General features: G+C 42.0%; 1 protein-coding gene across 4 annotated transcripts in view; it reads left to right on the forward strand.

Moving 5' to 3' along the window:
• The window catches only part of UNC5A (unc-5 netrin receptor A), a 281,379-nt gene that overhangs the window by 209,624 nt on the left and 54,930 nt on the right, over nucleotides 1–16,825 (forward strand). For all 4 annotated transcript variants that reach the window (XM_075209143.1, XM_075209142.1, XM_075209141.1 and 1 more), the window contains exon 4: nucleotides 7,507–7,610. In XM_075209143.1, the coding sequence (XP_075065244.1) occupies nucleotides 7,507–7,610 (104 nt within the window). The remainder of the gene's footprint in view (nucleotides 1–7,506; nucleotides 7,611–16,825) is intronic.

Here is a 16,825-nt window from a genome sequence, read left to right on the forward strand (position 1 = left end):
ACAATGCCCTAAACCTTCCATTGCGGAGCAGCACTAAATATGGATTAAACTTTGTGTTTGTGGCAGATGACGCCTTTGCATTGCATGGGAATGTATTAAAACCGTACCCGCAAAGAAATATGACCCATGAAAGGCGTATATTTAATTACAGACTATCACGTGCTCGGCGTGTTGTTGAAAATGCCTTTGGGATTCTAAGCAACAGGTTCAGAGTTTTTCAGTTGACAATCAACCTGCATTTGGACAAAATCGACAAAGTTGTGATGGCCTGTTGTGTTCTGCATAACTTTCTGCGGCGTAAAAGCAATAGTGGCCGTACCACTCAGGTCAATGCGGAAAGTAATGGCGAGGACATGGAGGTAGTGGGCTTAACACCATTAGAGTGTGCTCACTCTAAAAACAGTTGTTCAGTGGCAAAATTAAATCGTGAGGCCTACCTTTCGTATTTCAACGGTGATGGTGCCGTACCATGGCAAAATGATTATATATGAATATTTATAAACATGTTATGCATTGTTATTGTGTTGTTGATTGTTTGAACATTAATAAATCTGTAACATTACAACATCATAATGTACTGTACTTACTGTGCCGCTTGCAGGTATATCATATGCTTGCTCTACCTCTGGGGATGAACTGCTGTCTGTGGGCATGCTGCTAATGAACGTACGTGGTGTTTCTTGGTCCTTCACAAAGTGTAACATATCAAAGTACCAGCGCTTTGGCACATACACGTCTTCAGCTCCTGATTTTTTGGATGCTTCAACTTTATTTAATTCTTTTTTATACACAGTCCTAAGGTTCTGGATCTTGCTTTTTGCCCATTCAACAGTTGCTCCAGGGTGATATGGCAGACATGCTTTTACAAGCTCTTGCATCGCCATGTTTCGCAACATTCTGTTAGAATACTCCTTGGATTTGGCTTTCCACAAACATGGGTGAGCCCTGTAGGTCTCAATAAAATCCTTCATTAGGTCAGCATTTCTTTCATATGTCACTGTGATTATCTGTTTGGGTATAATAAAAAAAAAACATAAGTCCCATCCGTGCTGTAAATTTCAACAATGCAAGTACACGTGTATGTATCAATCAGAAAGAACTTACTGTATATGTGAACGAATGTACAGCGCCGAAGAATCGTAAAATCCCTTCGTATGAAATGGTCATGAACGGGTTACAGTTATAGAAAAAAAACACTGATACACGAGGTTATTATACACGAATAGTCTCCACCCACAATGCTCCATTCTCTAAACAAATGCCCATGTCAGAGTGTATAAAAATTAGAGATGGTCACTGACCCCCCTGTGTTTTGGTTTTGTATTCGGTTTTGGATCTGGATTACCTTCGTGTTTTGGTTTTAGTTTTGGTTTTTTGCAAAACCGTCCATGCGTGTTTTGGTTTTGGTTTTGTTTTGCCATTTTTGAAAAAAATACAATTTTTTTGGTCTAAAATAACCTAATTTAGTGCTCCACCAGTTTCTTAGATAAGTGAGGTAATTCTAAAGCTAATAAATTATGAAAAAACAGTTTAATCCCTGGTAGGCCGTCCTTAATGCGAACACTTGGCTGCAAATTATACAGTCAAACCTGGTTGTCTACCTCCTCCATCTTTGATTATTGGCAATGTAGCCATCGACTTTGGGTGTATATTACACCCTACACTTGTAGTTGAATATTAAAAAAGCAGCCTGCACAGACTGTGGAGCTAGAAAGTAAAATTAAATGGACCACGGTACTTTGGTGGCTATCTATGCCCCCCCCCCCCCGCCCTTCACTTGTAGTTGAATATAAAAAAAGCAGCCTGCATAGACTGTAGAACTAGAAATTTGAATATACAAAGAAATGGACAAAGGCAGTTTGGTATCTGTCTGCATCAGATCCCCTCTCCACTAGGAATAAAATAGAAAACTATTCAGCCGTTATATAATCTAGAATATAAATAGAAATTGAGAGGCAATTTGGTATCTGTCTGCATCATAATATTCAACATCCTCATTAGCGCCCTCGTCACCTCCATAAATCTTCCCCTCATCCTCTTCTATTTCCAAAGTGGCATCCTCAATTTGTGTATCAGCGGCTACACTCGGGCTGTTCAGGTACACATCAGCAGAACTGCTGAAAGGGCCCTTCTTTATGGGTACACTAACAGAATGCTTAAGATTAGACATCCCACTGTTGGATGGACTCTCCACAGGGATCGGTGTCATTTCTGATTCAGAGCAAACATTATCCTCCAATGCCTTACTGTTATCTTGCAGCTCGGTTTTGACGCGTAACAGTAGTTGTGCACCACTTGTAGGCTCAGTAACATTTTTGGATCTGCCACTAATAGCCAAAGGTGAAGGCCTCATTCTCTCTTTGCCACTGCGTGTGTAAAATGGCATGTTGGCAATTATTTTTTATCGGCACTTAACTTTTGCTCAGTAGCACTTCTTTTTCGCTTCAACACAGTAAAAAAAAAATTTGATTTTGTTTTTTGGACTGATTTCGAAACACTCTGTAGTTTGACATCGCCTTGCCCAGATGACGTACTGAGAACACTAACATCAGGACTGGTGACAGAACCTGGTTGCTCATTCTGCTCATATGTGGACTGCTTTGAATCCATTCTGAACGCAAAGCACTTATAGTGGTAAAAATTATTTGGTAAAATACTGCTGACAGAAATGACTTTTGACAGCCAGAAATATTTATGCACAATTATGGGGGACACCCCAAAAGCACTGAGAAGTGCTAAAAATTATTTGGTAGATACTGCTGACCAATATGACTTTTGACAGCCAGAAATATTTATGCACAATTATGGGGGACACCCCAAAAGCACTGAGGAGTGCTAAAAATTATTTGGTAGATACTGCTGACAGATATGACTTTTGACAGCCAGAAATATTTATGCACAATTATGGGGGACACCCCAAAAGCACTGAGGAGTGCTAAAAATTATTTGGTAGATACTGCTGACAGATATGACTTTTGACAGCCAGAAATATTTATGCACAATTATGGGGGACACCCCAAAAGCACTGAGGAATGCTAAAAATTATTTGGTAACCACTGCTGACAGATATGACTTTTGACAGCCAGAAATATTTATGCACAATTATGGGGGACACCCCAAAAGCACTGGGGAGTGCCAAATATTAAAACAAAATAATAAACCTCTATCCTCCTCTCTTCTCTAGCGATTTTTGTTAGAGCAATTGCAAGAAGAATATTGTATTCTCTGTCCCTGCTCTAATTAGCCTATGACTACACCCTGCTCTCTCCCTCTGTCAAATGGCGATGGATTGCTGTGGAGGCGTGTATTTATAATCTTCAAGTATAGCGAGAACCGAGCCCCGAGATCCGACGACATCACGATGACGTTCGGCCTCGATTTCGATTCAGAGCGGGCGGGAGAGTACCGAGCTGCTCAGCTCGGTACTCGGATAGCCAAAGTTCGGGTGGGTTCGGTTCTCGGGGAACCGGACCCGCCCATCTCTAATAAAAATTATAGAGGCGCCTGTCTGGCGCAGAGGAACGTGAGAAGATGGAGAATAAAGAGAAGGTGTTAGTGGGGGTGGAAGCAATGGAGACGGAGACGCAGGCACAAATTGTGCCGGAAGGGCCAACAAATGTAGGAAAAGTTACAGAGGGGGATGGAGATGCTCAAGAAGATTGTACTGCAGGTAAAAGAGCAAAGTCAATGAGCCCTAGAGAGATGGAGATGATGGTAAAAGTACTGGACCAGTACGACTACGACTGTCAAAAGCGAAAGTACAGAAAAGTGAATAATAGAAAGGAATTGATAATGCAAAAACTACTGCGATTACTGAAGGAAAAACTTGGAAAAAAAAGAAATAAATTCCAAGTCCAGAAGAGGTGGTCGGACCTTAAAAATAAAGAGGCAAGGAGACTGGAGCGAATCCGTAAAAACATAAAAAAAAGTGAGTAGCACGTGTAGTCGTGTAGTGTACCTGTTTGAAGGACTTTATGTATTTCATTCTACTGTCACATGAACCAATGCAAACGTATGATTATTGTTTTGTCAGAAGCAAGAATTAACGGTGACAAGGCCACTGTAGATACCATAGATGTAATAACACCTGTGATAAAACGCGAAAAAATAAATGTGTCCGAGGGACCGCAACACAAAGTGATCTCGAGCAGTGTGCAAGGTGAGCACATGTCAGGTGTTGGAATAAAACTTGTATTAATTTTATTACAGAGATAGAAGCGAAATGGTAAAACCTGTATTTTCTTGCTTCATAGTTACCATCGTCATATCAGACGAAAGTTCGGAAGAGGGAAAAAATGTCGCCGAGCTCTACGATCATTTGAAAAAAATGAAAGACAATATTGCGAACATTAAGAGAAAAATCAAAATCCTTGATAATACTTTGGATGATATGTATATGCTGTTTGCACCTGTTGTGCCACAAACCAGTGCCACCATTTCACTGTAATACTACTTTTTTTTTCACTTTTCATATTGTACTAGAGAAGTTGAACATTGCTATTGTTTTTACCAGCAATAAAAGTTTTGCGTTAACACTGTGTGGTTTTTTTAGAGTATTTCAGACATATTGGGGCATATTCATTATGTAATAAAGGTTATTATGGCGTTATAACTTTCATAACTTTCATAGTTTTGAAACTTTATAAAGGTTAATGAGAAATGATTGGCAACATACATCCAAAGGGTAATAACCCACGTGCTTTCTACACGTGTAACAGTCTACAGCCAGACAGGTGCAATACACATCGTTACAAAACACAGTGATGTGCGGATTACACACCACGTGGGACTGTAATTGACATAAAAATTTACATACACACGCCCCCCAGGTCGAGGAGGTATTGAAGGATTGTCGTGGATCTGTCGGAAGTCTATACACACTACACAGTGGAAACAAGATTGGAACGAAAATATTAAATGGTACGACCAACCAAGTGAGGCGACAATCATCCATTTGGGCAGACTTTCGACCATTGTGTAACTGTTCACACTGACCCGACTTTTGAACGAGCGGTCGTATGTCCGCTGTTTCAGCCGATTATTGGACGAAAACAGTGTAGTGTGTACCCAGCTTTAGTAGACAGCTCGTGAGCACTGGACTGGCAAGGGGCAGTTATGTAAGAAGTCAGAGAAATATGTGGGCGATATTGTGAGTCAACACAGAATAGCCACTGCCTGGGTTGAGGCTGTGACCAAATGTCTCAGGCCGAAGAAGTAGGGGGGTTATGATTCAACCTGCAGTATTCAAGAATCACAAAGCCTCTTACCAACCTTTCCAGAGTGGCTTCCTGTGGAAGAAAGAACCACATAGCCACCGTGCGGCCCAATATATCTTTTAAGTGGTTAGAACTTCTGCCTCACAGCAGTATGTTAGGAATTTTAGACTGTAAGCTCCTATGGGGCAGGGACTAATGCGAGTTCTCTGTACAGCGCTGTGGAATTAGTGGCGCTATATAAATAGCTGCTGATCATTATGATACTTTTGACTAAATTAGCCCTTTGACCTCTGAGTATGAGATGGCTTTCCAGAAATTAAAAAATGCTTTACAGTACTGGAGAATGCAGATCCAGAGAAGCCCTATTTAATGCACATTTATGCCTCCACGGAAGTACTAGAGACAGTCCTATATTAGGTGCATAAAGAAAGACTGTGCCTAATATATCACATGAGCAGGGGGCAGGTGCCTAGTTAACACAATTACCCGGTGCTCAAACTCAAATGTAATCGCTTACAATTAGTAAGAGATTAACAAAAAGAAATTCTTCTGCTGCCTTGATGTTTTGTTAATGAACCTTCTGGATTCATTATTATTGGGTATCATTGCTTTCAGAATTAAATGACTATCTAATTGTCTTTGCCAGTGTTGTCATAGGGTGGTACTTCTTGAACCACAATCTTGACTGCCAAATGAGATATCTACACATAATTTATACCAGCTTTCTCCTATTGCACCATGTCGGATTCCTTGTTTTTATTATTTGACTGTTTGAATATAGAAAGTTGCAGTTTCTAATCACGTATATTAGACTAGAGAGCATTGATTTGTTTGCTGGAATTGACATGGAACTTACTGGCAGTGTTTATTGAAAGTTAATCTGTTACATCATCATCATTTATTTATGTAGCGCCACTAATTCTGCAGCGCTGTACAGAGGATATGCCCCATTGGATCTTACAGGAAATTAACCTACCAGTATGTTTTTGGAGTGTGGGAGGAAACTGGAGCACCCAGAGGAAACCCATGCAAACAAGGGGGAACATACAAACTCCACACAGATAAGGTCTTGGCCAGGAACTCATGACCCCAGCGCCGTAAGGCAGAGGTGCTAACCACTAAGCCACTGGGCTGTTCATTGAAATGTTCTTGCAATTGGCCTTTCCATTTTTTTTTTGCAACCATTTCAAAAATGATGCTGTAAGTTGTTATAACTCAATTATTATTATTAATGTTGTCATTATTCTTCCTATTATTAACATTTATTTATATAGCATCAGTATACTCCTCAGTGCTTTACAGTTGGCAACACACACTTTAGTAAAAGAAGACTGAGTATTGCTAAACAGATAAAGATTTAAATAAGTAGTAGCTAATCTATTTAGGTTTCTGTTATTTTCTCTGTATCTTTCCATTTTCAAGATATCACAAGATCACATTGTAACATGATTTTGTCAATGGTAATGTATGCCTCCAGATATACTTGATTGTGTGCTCTGCCTTGGCATCAACAGATTACTCCCAGAATGCACTGCAGTTTGCTCTCTTACCTCTTTCCCTTGTCACTACAACTGTGTCACCTCACCCATTTGCCCTACAGTTTGTTGTTTGCTCTTGACATGTGCCTACTTGATAACATGTAACTGCTTATCTTAAAACTATAGAATTAGGGTGCTTAATGACTGATGGGGCTGCTGACAATTCCTGGTCCTGGTGTCTGCGCTTTCCCCACAATAAATACAAGCAAGCATTCTCTGTGCCCAAAACATGGTTGTCAGGCTCCTTTTAGAATACTAAAAACAAACGAGAGAAGACAGGTGAGCAACGAGGTGGCCCTTGTTATTTCTGAGCTGGTGCATGTTGCCACAGGGTGCCAGTACAGCAGTGCTATTGGGGACTGTACATCCCACATCAATTTCTGTCACTAGCAATCCAGCCGTGTGTGCTGTAAGCAGGCATACAGCAACGAGAAACAAAAATGTACATGAACAGGCTAAATGAATGTGGAATCCAGTTTATTTTAGACCTGCGTACCCCGAGGGGCTATGTATACATCATTCTCTGTCACTCTCTATCACTGTCAGCCTGCAATGTGGGGTTATACAGAGCTGGCAGGAGCTGCAGCACAGAGCCGATAGATGCGTGCTGGTTCCATTCCTCTCCAGAAGCATTGTCAATGTCATAGCGCTGCTAATCTACCTGCTATTGTGCGCATTTCTTATTCATATTTTCAGATTTAACTCTGCTATATCTTTCTCTTAATCCCTGTTTTTTCTTTTTCTTTGCTAAGACCTCAGGAAGAATTTTGAGAAGGAGCCAGTGTCGAGGGAAGTGTTTCTGGATCAGGAGGTGACTCTGTTATGTCAGCCACCTGAGGGGATACCTCCTGCAGAGGTGAGCGCTACAAAAGTGTCATCCAGTATTACTCCTCTGCGCGCATCTCTTACACATAACTAGTTGTCAAGGGGAGTGTACGAAAATTAGTTCTATCTTGTTCTCCTGTCACATATCACCCCAGATACTACATTGCACCTGACTTTATCGGCTTTTGTTGCAGGCAGCATAATATAGATTATGCATATAATTATGTAAACATTCTACCGTGTGCTATCAGAGATCAGATAGGCACAAACAAATTGTGAATTTATTAAAGGCTGTCAGTGTTTAAGGGCATACTGCACAGGGAGTTAATTACCATTTACAATGTATCATCTGCTCTGACACTGGTGCTTTGATGTGCATACTTAAAATGATCTGTATGTTTTGGGTTTTTTTACTCTAAAAGTGCATTGACATAATAATACAGCTACAATAGAAAAATAATTTTTCACAAAACATGGAGAGCTGTGACAAGAGATCAACTGAGACTGGGAAAAAAAGAGGAAAATGAGAGAGTTGGGAGTAGAAACATATCTCCACAGATTAAGAGAAGACATATGGTAAAACACAAATATAGAATCGTCAGAGGTTTTTTTCTTTTAATTGTTGATTTTAGTTAATTCTCAAAACAAAATCAGTAAAATGTAGAATGGACAATCAGTTTCCCTTAAGGCGAAATATGGAATCTTTGGCTTAAAATACCATAAGTGTTTATATAAAGGCCTACGCAAATGTATGAGAATCTACTATTTGTTTGTATAGAGACAATCTATAGTCTGTGCCAACAGGACCCAGTCTGTGCATTATTATGGCAGCAGATAATTATTCAGATTGCTTTCATTCACAAAAGAACATAATCCGATTAGTCCTGTTTCTCTGAACAGTAAACTAAACTGTAGGATATCTCATATACACTTACCTACTAAATACAGAATACTGTTTTTATCAGTCTCTTACTAAATCTTTGAAGCAGCCCTTTAGCCTCAGGATTCCAGGCTTTGACCTGCCCAGAGCTGACTTTCACAGAAAGAGAGAGCACCAGCTTGTCACCAAAGCCAACAAACCCAGAACAGAACTGAATTACTAGAACAGGACCCAGCTTCTCATTTCCACCACGACACGACAGGACACTGAACATGACTTTCAAGAAAGTTGAACTGAAAATAAAATCCAACAGATACATACAAAAATTCCCTCGGTCTATAAAACAGATAGAAATCCTAGGGGCATCATTTTTTTTTACTGACTTTTCCTGGCTATATTCTTACCTGACCTGAAATGACTGTTGTGATCTAATGACCACACTAATGCTGTCTATATGTTATATGGTCTACAGTCACTGGCTAAATTGGAAACAGTTCCTGTCACTCAGAAACAATAACTGGCTCTGGACCAAACACAAACTATTATTATTATTATCGTTTATTTGTAAGGCGCCACAAGGTTTCCGCAGCGCCGTACATGGTACGAACAGTAGACTGTACAGGGTAAAACAGTACAGAACAATAAACACAAAGTACCAGTACTTCAGAAACTCCAGGCAGGCAGAAACAGTAGAGATGGAACGGAAGAACAGGTAAGGAGACAGGAGGGAAGATGGGCCCTGCTCATACGAGCTTACATCCTAAGGGAGGGTAAACAGAATCAGGCACAGAAGGGAGCCAGTGAATCAACGGGGAGAGAGAAAGAGGGCAGGGGAGAACCAGAAGAGGTGAGAGGTTAAGTGGATGGTTGGTAGGCCTTAAGGAACAGGTGAGTTTTAAGTGCCCGCTTGAAAGAGCACAGATTGGGTGAGAGACGAATGGAGCAAGGGAGGTCGTTCAAGTGAAGGGGGGCAGCACGGGAGAAGTCTTGGATTCTAGAGTGGGAAGAGGTGATCAGAGTGGAGGAGAGGCGGCGATCATTGACCGAGCGCAGGGAGCGGGCGGGAGTGTGAATGGAGAGGAGGTTAGACATGTAAGGGGCAGTAGACTGAGAGAGAGCCTTGTAAGTGGTGGTGAGGAGTTTGAAAAGGATTCTGTAGGGGAAGGGGAGCCAGTGTAAGGAAAGACAGAGAGGGGAGGCAGAGGAGGAGCGGCGTGAGAGGAAGATGAGTCTCACAGTCGCATTGAGTATAGAGCGGAGGGGGGCAAGGTGGGAGCAGGTGAGGCCAGTAAGGAGGAGGTTGCAGTAGTCGAGACGGGAGATAATGAGAGCATGGATGATAGTTTTGGTGGCGTCTTGAGAGAGGAAGGGACGGATGCGGCCAATGTTACGGAGTTGGAAGCGACAGGCTTGGGCAAGGGATTGAATGTGGGGGGCAAAAGAGAGAGAGGAGTCAAGAGTGACTCCTAGGCAGCGGAGTTGGGTGACAGAGGAGATAGTGGAGTTGTTAACAACGATAGAGAAGTCATGGTGGGAAGGGAGTCTGGGTGGGGGAAAGACAATGAGTTCGGTTTTGGAGATTAAGAAAGCGAGAGGACATCCAGGAGGAGATGGCTGAGAGGCAGTCAGTTACACGAGAGAGGAGGGAGGAGGAAAGATCAGGAGAAGAGATGTAGAGCTGAATATCATCAGCATATAGGTGATACTGAAGACCGAACGAGGAGATGAGAGCCCCAAGGGAGGAAGTATAGAGCGAAAAGAGTAAAGGGCCAAGAACAGAGCCCTGAGGGACTCCAAGAGGGAGAGGGGAGGGGGTGGAGGAAGAACCAGACGTGGATACGGAGAAGGAGCGATTAGCAAGGTATGAGGTGAACCACGCATGGACAGAGCCAGAGAGGCAGAGAGAGAGAGAGAAGAGTTTGCAGTAGGAGGGGGTGGTCCACGGTGTCGAAGGCCGCGGAGAGGTCAAGGAGGATGAGTATGGAGTAGTGACCCTTGGATTTGGCTGATAGGAGATCATCGGTAACTTTAGCCAGGGCTGTTTCAGTAGAGTGGAGGGGGCGGTAGCGGATTGGAGAGGGTCAAGGAGAGAGTTGTCAGAGAGGTGTCTGGTGAGGCGGCTGCAGACAATCCGCTCAAGTAATTTGGAGGCATATGGGAGAAGAGAGATCTATCTAGAAGAGAAACTATCATTAGAGTGTCATTTAAGGACAACCTTTTTCCCCATACGTCACAGAACAGAGGGATATATTTTTCCAGTACTACACTATGAATAAAGGATTTAGTGGCACCCCTGTCATGACTTTTATTATCACTTCCAGAAGAACAAAAATAGGATAATATTTTGTGTCCCTGTTAATATATGTATACATTATGCATTACCCTTTTAGTGTACATGTGTCTACCAAGCTGGTATGTACTAGTGACTAGGCCTAGTGAAGTTATGAAGTTCAGTAGAGTCTTCTAATGTGATATAACACATCTATTGATCAGTCTTTCTGGTAGTCATTGCAGAGTATAATGGCCATGTAGCTAAGAATAGACACTTTGCTATTTGACACCCAATTAGCAACATGTCCATGGCCACACTATCACTGTCAGCAATGCATCCACCATGGCTTGTGACCAGTCATATTGCTTTTTGGGACAAGCCTCAGCTTTCTGTCCAGGCACACTCTTTGAGCTTGACCCTACTTTAAGAATGTCTTTCTCCTACCATACAAATGTGAACCATATTACCGGGTTATCGAAGAATATTAAAATATTTGGAGGTCACTTGACCCATAGAAAGTCTTCAGTAGTCCTGTACCTCTCCATTAGACTGACAATTTGTTCTGCATTTTTCTGTCCATTTAACCTTGGCATTAGAGACCTGGGGGTAAATGTATCAAGCTGAGAGTTTTCCGGCGGGTTTGTAAAACCAGTCAGATTCTAGCTATCATTTATTTAGTACATTCTACAGAATGATATCTAGAATCTGATTGGTTGCTATAGGCAACATCTCCACTTTTCAAACCCACCGGGAAAACTCTCAGCTTGATACATTTACCCCCTGATGTACATACATGTCCAACACCAAGTGAACTGGATAATACATATACATCTGTGCCATATCATATGCACAGTAATTTGTGTACAGCTATATTAAATCCAAACTGTGCTGGTATTTTTTAAATAAGGTTTGGAGCTGAACATGTAGTAGTTGGCACAGATATCTTCAGAGTCTGAGTTTAATGGCCTTATGGTTTTCACAAGAGGACCATAGAAGGGAGTGTGAGGTGACCATGGACTGTCATTCCAAAGGAGTCCTACTAGGAGGCTGCTGACTAATGGAAAACAAGGTACAAGATTACAAGACAGGAAATGATTATGGACTTTAGCTCAGCAAAATAACTTTTTCAGGCACAAAGTAAATACAACTGAGGGCTTTATATAGGAAGCCAATTACCCTGATTCACCACAGGAGAACACAGATGAAGGCAACAAGGTAATCAAAGCTCAGAAAGGATTAGAAGGCAAAGAATCCCAGAGCTAGTGGCTGATCAGCAGATCAACTGTTTTTGCACAGTGAGACCATGGGTAACAAATGCACACAGTACAAGTAGATGCTGTTACATGACTGAAAGCGATCACTAACCACAAGGAACCTCTGGAGACATGCAGGAAATGTACTCAGCCTATAGTAATGCACCTCTTCAACAGCAACACACTATTTACACTTCCTCACTTCACATGATAAATCAGTTTATATAAAATCAATAAATATGACACTAGAAATAAAAGTTCTATATAAGAGAGCAGAAGAGGATTAATACCAGGAGCCTAGTAGAGATACAGCCCCAGAATAAACAATTGGCATGCTTGTGCAATATGATATACACTTCCAAAGTAAAGAAGATAATATATATATAGTGTCCTTACTATCCATAAGCAGGAAGGATTGTCATGTTAACTTCTTTAATGTGAAAATCAAATCTACATCTCAGATGAAGTACTCCAAGGCACAGATATCACCAAGAATAAATCCAAGTTTTTATTTAGTTAGACCAGGGTTTCCCAAACCCAGTCCTCAGGGCTCCCTAACAGTGAAGGTTTTTCCGGATCACATGTGACATAATTAGGACCACCTGTGGATCTGTTACAATGTGTCAGTCAGTAATGAATACACCTGTGCTCCAGCAAGGAGATATGGAAAACCTGCACTGTTAGGGAGCCCTGAGGACTGGGTTTGGGAAACCTTGAGTTAGACCTTAATATTGAAATTGCTGATTAAGCATAAATGTAGACTTGGACAATGTTTATTAAAAAGGCTACTATATTGGAAAAAAAAAATGCATTTTCAGTGTATTTTTATTTCATAAATATGCAGAAAATATTATTAGTATAAGAAATAAAATGGCCCTGATGTTCAGCAAATATAACTTAAAGAGCACAAGAAAAACTTTATATATATATCTGTGGATTTGCTTTGCCAGGCTCATTAATGCAATGCAAGAAAAGAAGGATTCCAACTTAAATATATAATAAATGAAAATTATGTTTTAGTGATACATAATATGGCTCTATTCTCTATCTGACTATCTTTGAGGTTATGAACACACATTTTAAGTAATAACCTTATCAAAGAGACATATTCCAGCTCCAAATTAAATTTAACCAAGATGATGGTTACTTTTTTTACAGACATTATCACATTAAGCACTAGCACAGGTTGCTAAACAGTCCCGACGCCCATCTGCAGTAGGAGTAAGACAACTAGCACCACATCAATGCCAGAAAATAGATTTCAGTTGAATAAATAAATGTTAATAATAATTTTAATAACCTGATATGCACACACTGGGGTTTTCAATATGTTTTTTATGCATGTTTGTAAATATACATGTAACCCCCTGTCACTGTGTGTAGTGTGGGGTGCAAAGGGTACACAGTGCACCTCCTTCTTAAGCCCTGGCTAGCTGATGGGCATGGGTGTAAATGATCAGGGGGTCCCTGCACATGCAGGTGTTTCTTTGTAGTTAGTGGGACACAGGTAATGTCACTTTGGTGCAGTGTAATAGAAGTCACAATAATTTGGGCGCCAGACCATCTCTATAACAAACTCAACTCTTTATTTACACTCTTCCTCCAGCACGATAATCATAATGGTTGCAGCAATAAAGAAATATATGTACAGCTCCTTACTCTCTCCAGCACAGTTCTTAATGAGCAATACGAATATGGTTGCAAATATATCTCATTACTCCTCCTGCACAGTTCTTAATGTTATCCAGATGTTATGTAACATAAATCATTGGTCTCTCTTACACTCCATACTCACTGCAGATACCCTTTCTGCAGGGGCACATGCATGGATGCTAATAGGCAGGCAGCCTCTCCTCCATGCAGCTCTGACACACTCTGTGTACCTCTCAACTGCAGCTCATCCCTCCTCTGCGGGGATGATGTCTCCTGTGCTCTGACACGTCACTCTGTGTACTCTCAGCCTCAGGATCTGACACTACAGCTACCAGGCCTCTTGTAGCAGCCCTCACTCCAGGGCCTCTTCCATGCGAAGTGTCCCCCTCTCTCTTGGGTTCTCTATAGTGGCATGGAGTTCTCCCCCTCATCCAGGGCACACATTCCTTGCCCTGGCTCAGTCACCATGCTCAGACTTCCAGGGAATGCTGGGGGAGCCTGGGAGCTTCCACCCCAGGTCCCCAGCTACAACTCTCCTCTTGTGTCTCCCTTCTCAGTTCCTATCCCCCCTTAATGACAGCCCCTCCTTCCTCTCACTTAGTCTCACAGGCTGGGCTGGGTTATCACCATGGTAACCAGTTTATGTAACTTTTCAGAAACTTCTATCTTACCCTCTAGGTGACCCCTCCTCTATTCACTGAGGTAAAGGTTTAACTAAAACACCACTAGGGGGGTGTTACATTCTCCCCCGATTAGCTGGGCACCCTAAACTACACCTAATGGGGCTGCCTAGCTAATCTCACTCACACCTAACTCACATATGACCACACACATGTAAACTTTTCTTCATCACTATTGCATGAAAAATCACAGTGTAAAGTAATTACATACATAGCAATACAATGGCAGTATCAATATAAAACACATTTCACATTGCATACCCCACAACACCCCCAATGGATGTAAACATGTGAGTCACAGGTGTCCTGTTTTCTTTCAATGTACATTTAAATATGGCTTTATGCCAAAGCAATGTAGCACCTGCCCATGCCTGCCCATGTCTCCCCCCTCCTGGGTCAAAAAGAGACAGGTGGCTCTCGTGGGCCCCTCCCAACAAATACATCTCAGCAATATATGCAGGGGTGGCATTTGACCAGCGGGGTTGTCTTCCCCCCCTTTCTCTCCAACGTGGACGATCTGCCTTTCTTTGCTCCCCCTAATCCTCCGGAAGGGCAATATACAGACGTCACTTGCACAGCCTGCCTCTCTTTGCTTCCCCAAATCCTCAGGAAAGGCAATATACAGACTGCATTGTAATTGCACCTCACATGTTGAACCTTTTCTTCTTTTGCTTCCCACTCAGCTGGGATAAGTGGCACTACAAGTCTCAGCAACAAGCACACTGCTGCTCCATATACTGTCCTGGACAGAACTACTCAGCAAACAACTTGCTTTACCTCCTCATTACCCTTGGTCTCTGTTGGGCACCTAGAGACGGTCAGACATGGTGTCCCAAGGGTGTTTCTCCGGCTGGGCACACTGCTCTCAGTTCCTGTGTCCTGCAAGCACTTTCTCCATCTGTTGTGCTCGAGCCCCACGTTGGGCGCCATTATGTAACCCCCTGTCACTGTGTGTAGTGTGGGGTGCAAAGGGTACACAGTGCACCTCCTTCTTAAGCCCTGGCTAGCTGATGGGCATGGGTGTAAATGATCAGGGGGTCCCTGCACATGCAGGTGTTTCTTTGTAGTTAGTGGGACACAGGTAATGTCACTTTGGTGCAGTGTAATAGAAGTCACAATAATTTGGGCGCCAGACCATCTCTATAACAAACTCAACTCTTTATTTACACTCTTCCTCCAGCACGATAATCATAATGGTTGCAGCAATAAAGAAATATATGTACAGCTCCTTACTCTCTCCAGCACAGTTCTTAATGAGCAATACGAATATGGTTGCAAATATATCTCATTACTCCTCCTGCACAGTTCTTAATGTTATCCAGATGTTATGTAACATAAATCATTGGTCTCTCTTACACTCCATACTCACTGCAGATACCCTTTCTGCAGGGGCACATGCATGGATGCTAATAGGCAGGCAGCCTCTCCTCCATGCAGCTCTGACACACTCTGTGTACCTCTCAACTGCAGCTCACCCCTCCTCTGCGGGGATGATGTCTCCTGTGCTCTGACACGTCACTCTGTGTACTCTCAGCCTCAGGATCTGACACTACAGCTACCAGGCCTCTTGTAGCAGCCCTCACTCCAGGGCCTCTTCCATGCAAAGTGTCCCCCTCTCTCTTGGGTTCTCTATAGTGGCATGGAGTTCTCCCCCTCATCCAGGGCACACATTCCTTGCCCTGGCTCAGTCACCATGCTCAGACTTCCAGGGAATGCTGGGGGAGCCTGGGAGCTTCCACCCCAGGTCCCCAGCTACAACTCTCCTCTTGTGTCTCCCTTCTCAGTTCCTATCCGCCCTTAATGACAGCCCCTCCTTCCTCTCACTTAGTCTCACAGGCTGGGCTGGGTTATCACCATGGTAACCAGTTTATGTAACTTTTCAGAAACTTCTATCTTACCCTCTAGGTGACCCCTCCTCTATTCACTGAAGTAAAGGTTTAACTAAAACACCACTAGGGGGGTGTTACATACATAAAAGCCATATTGCTTTTATTAAAAACATTTGATAAACATTTGCGAGTTTGTTCAGTGTTTTTTCTATTTCCCTGTATTTAACTAATTTTGCAGTGCATATTTTTAACACTTTTTGTTCCTTGTCATTGCATATAATATGTATTAACATGATTGAAAACTTACATTCATGTCAATGAGATGCAGTTAAGAAGTGTTTACATATGTGTTTGATGTGAACAAGATAATAAACTCCAGTTTTGTTACAGATGCATTTTTTTAAATAAAAAAAAATGCAGATTTAACACACAAATAAAACACATATGAAACTCAAATATGAGGTTTCTGTTGGTGTTTTATGTGTATGTAGCTTTACATGTCATTTGGTTGAATGGTTGGATCCTATAGACTTAGTGCAGTTGGATGATGGTTGTGCAAACTCACAGTCAATTGCATTTTTTTGTCAGTCCCAAATAGATGTTGAACAGGGTCTTCCACTATCTTTGGTCCAAACACAATACAATTTGTGGCCAATTAGCTGTTCAATCACCTAACTCC

The sequence above is a fragment of the Mixophyes fleayi genome, chromosome 4, assembly GCF_038048845.1.
Source record: "Mixophyes fleayi isolate aMixFle1 chromosome 4, aMixFle1.hap1, whole genome shotgun sequence".
Lineage (NCBI taxonomy): Eukaryota > Metazoa > Chordata > Amphibia > Anura > Limnodynastidae > Mixophyes > Mixophyes fleayi.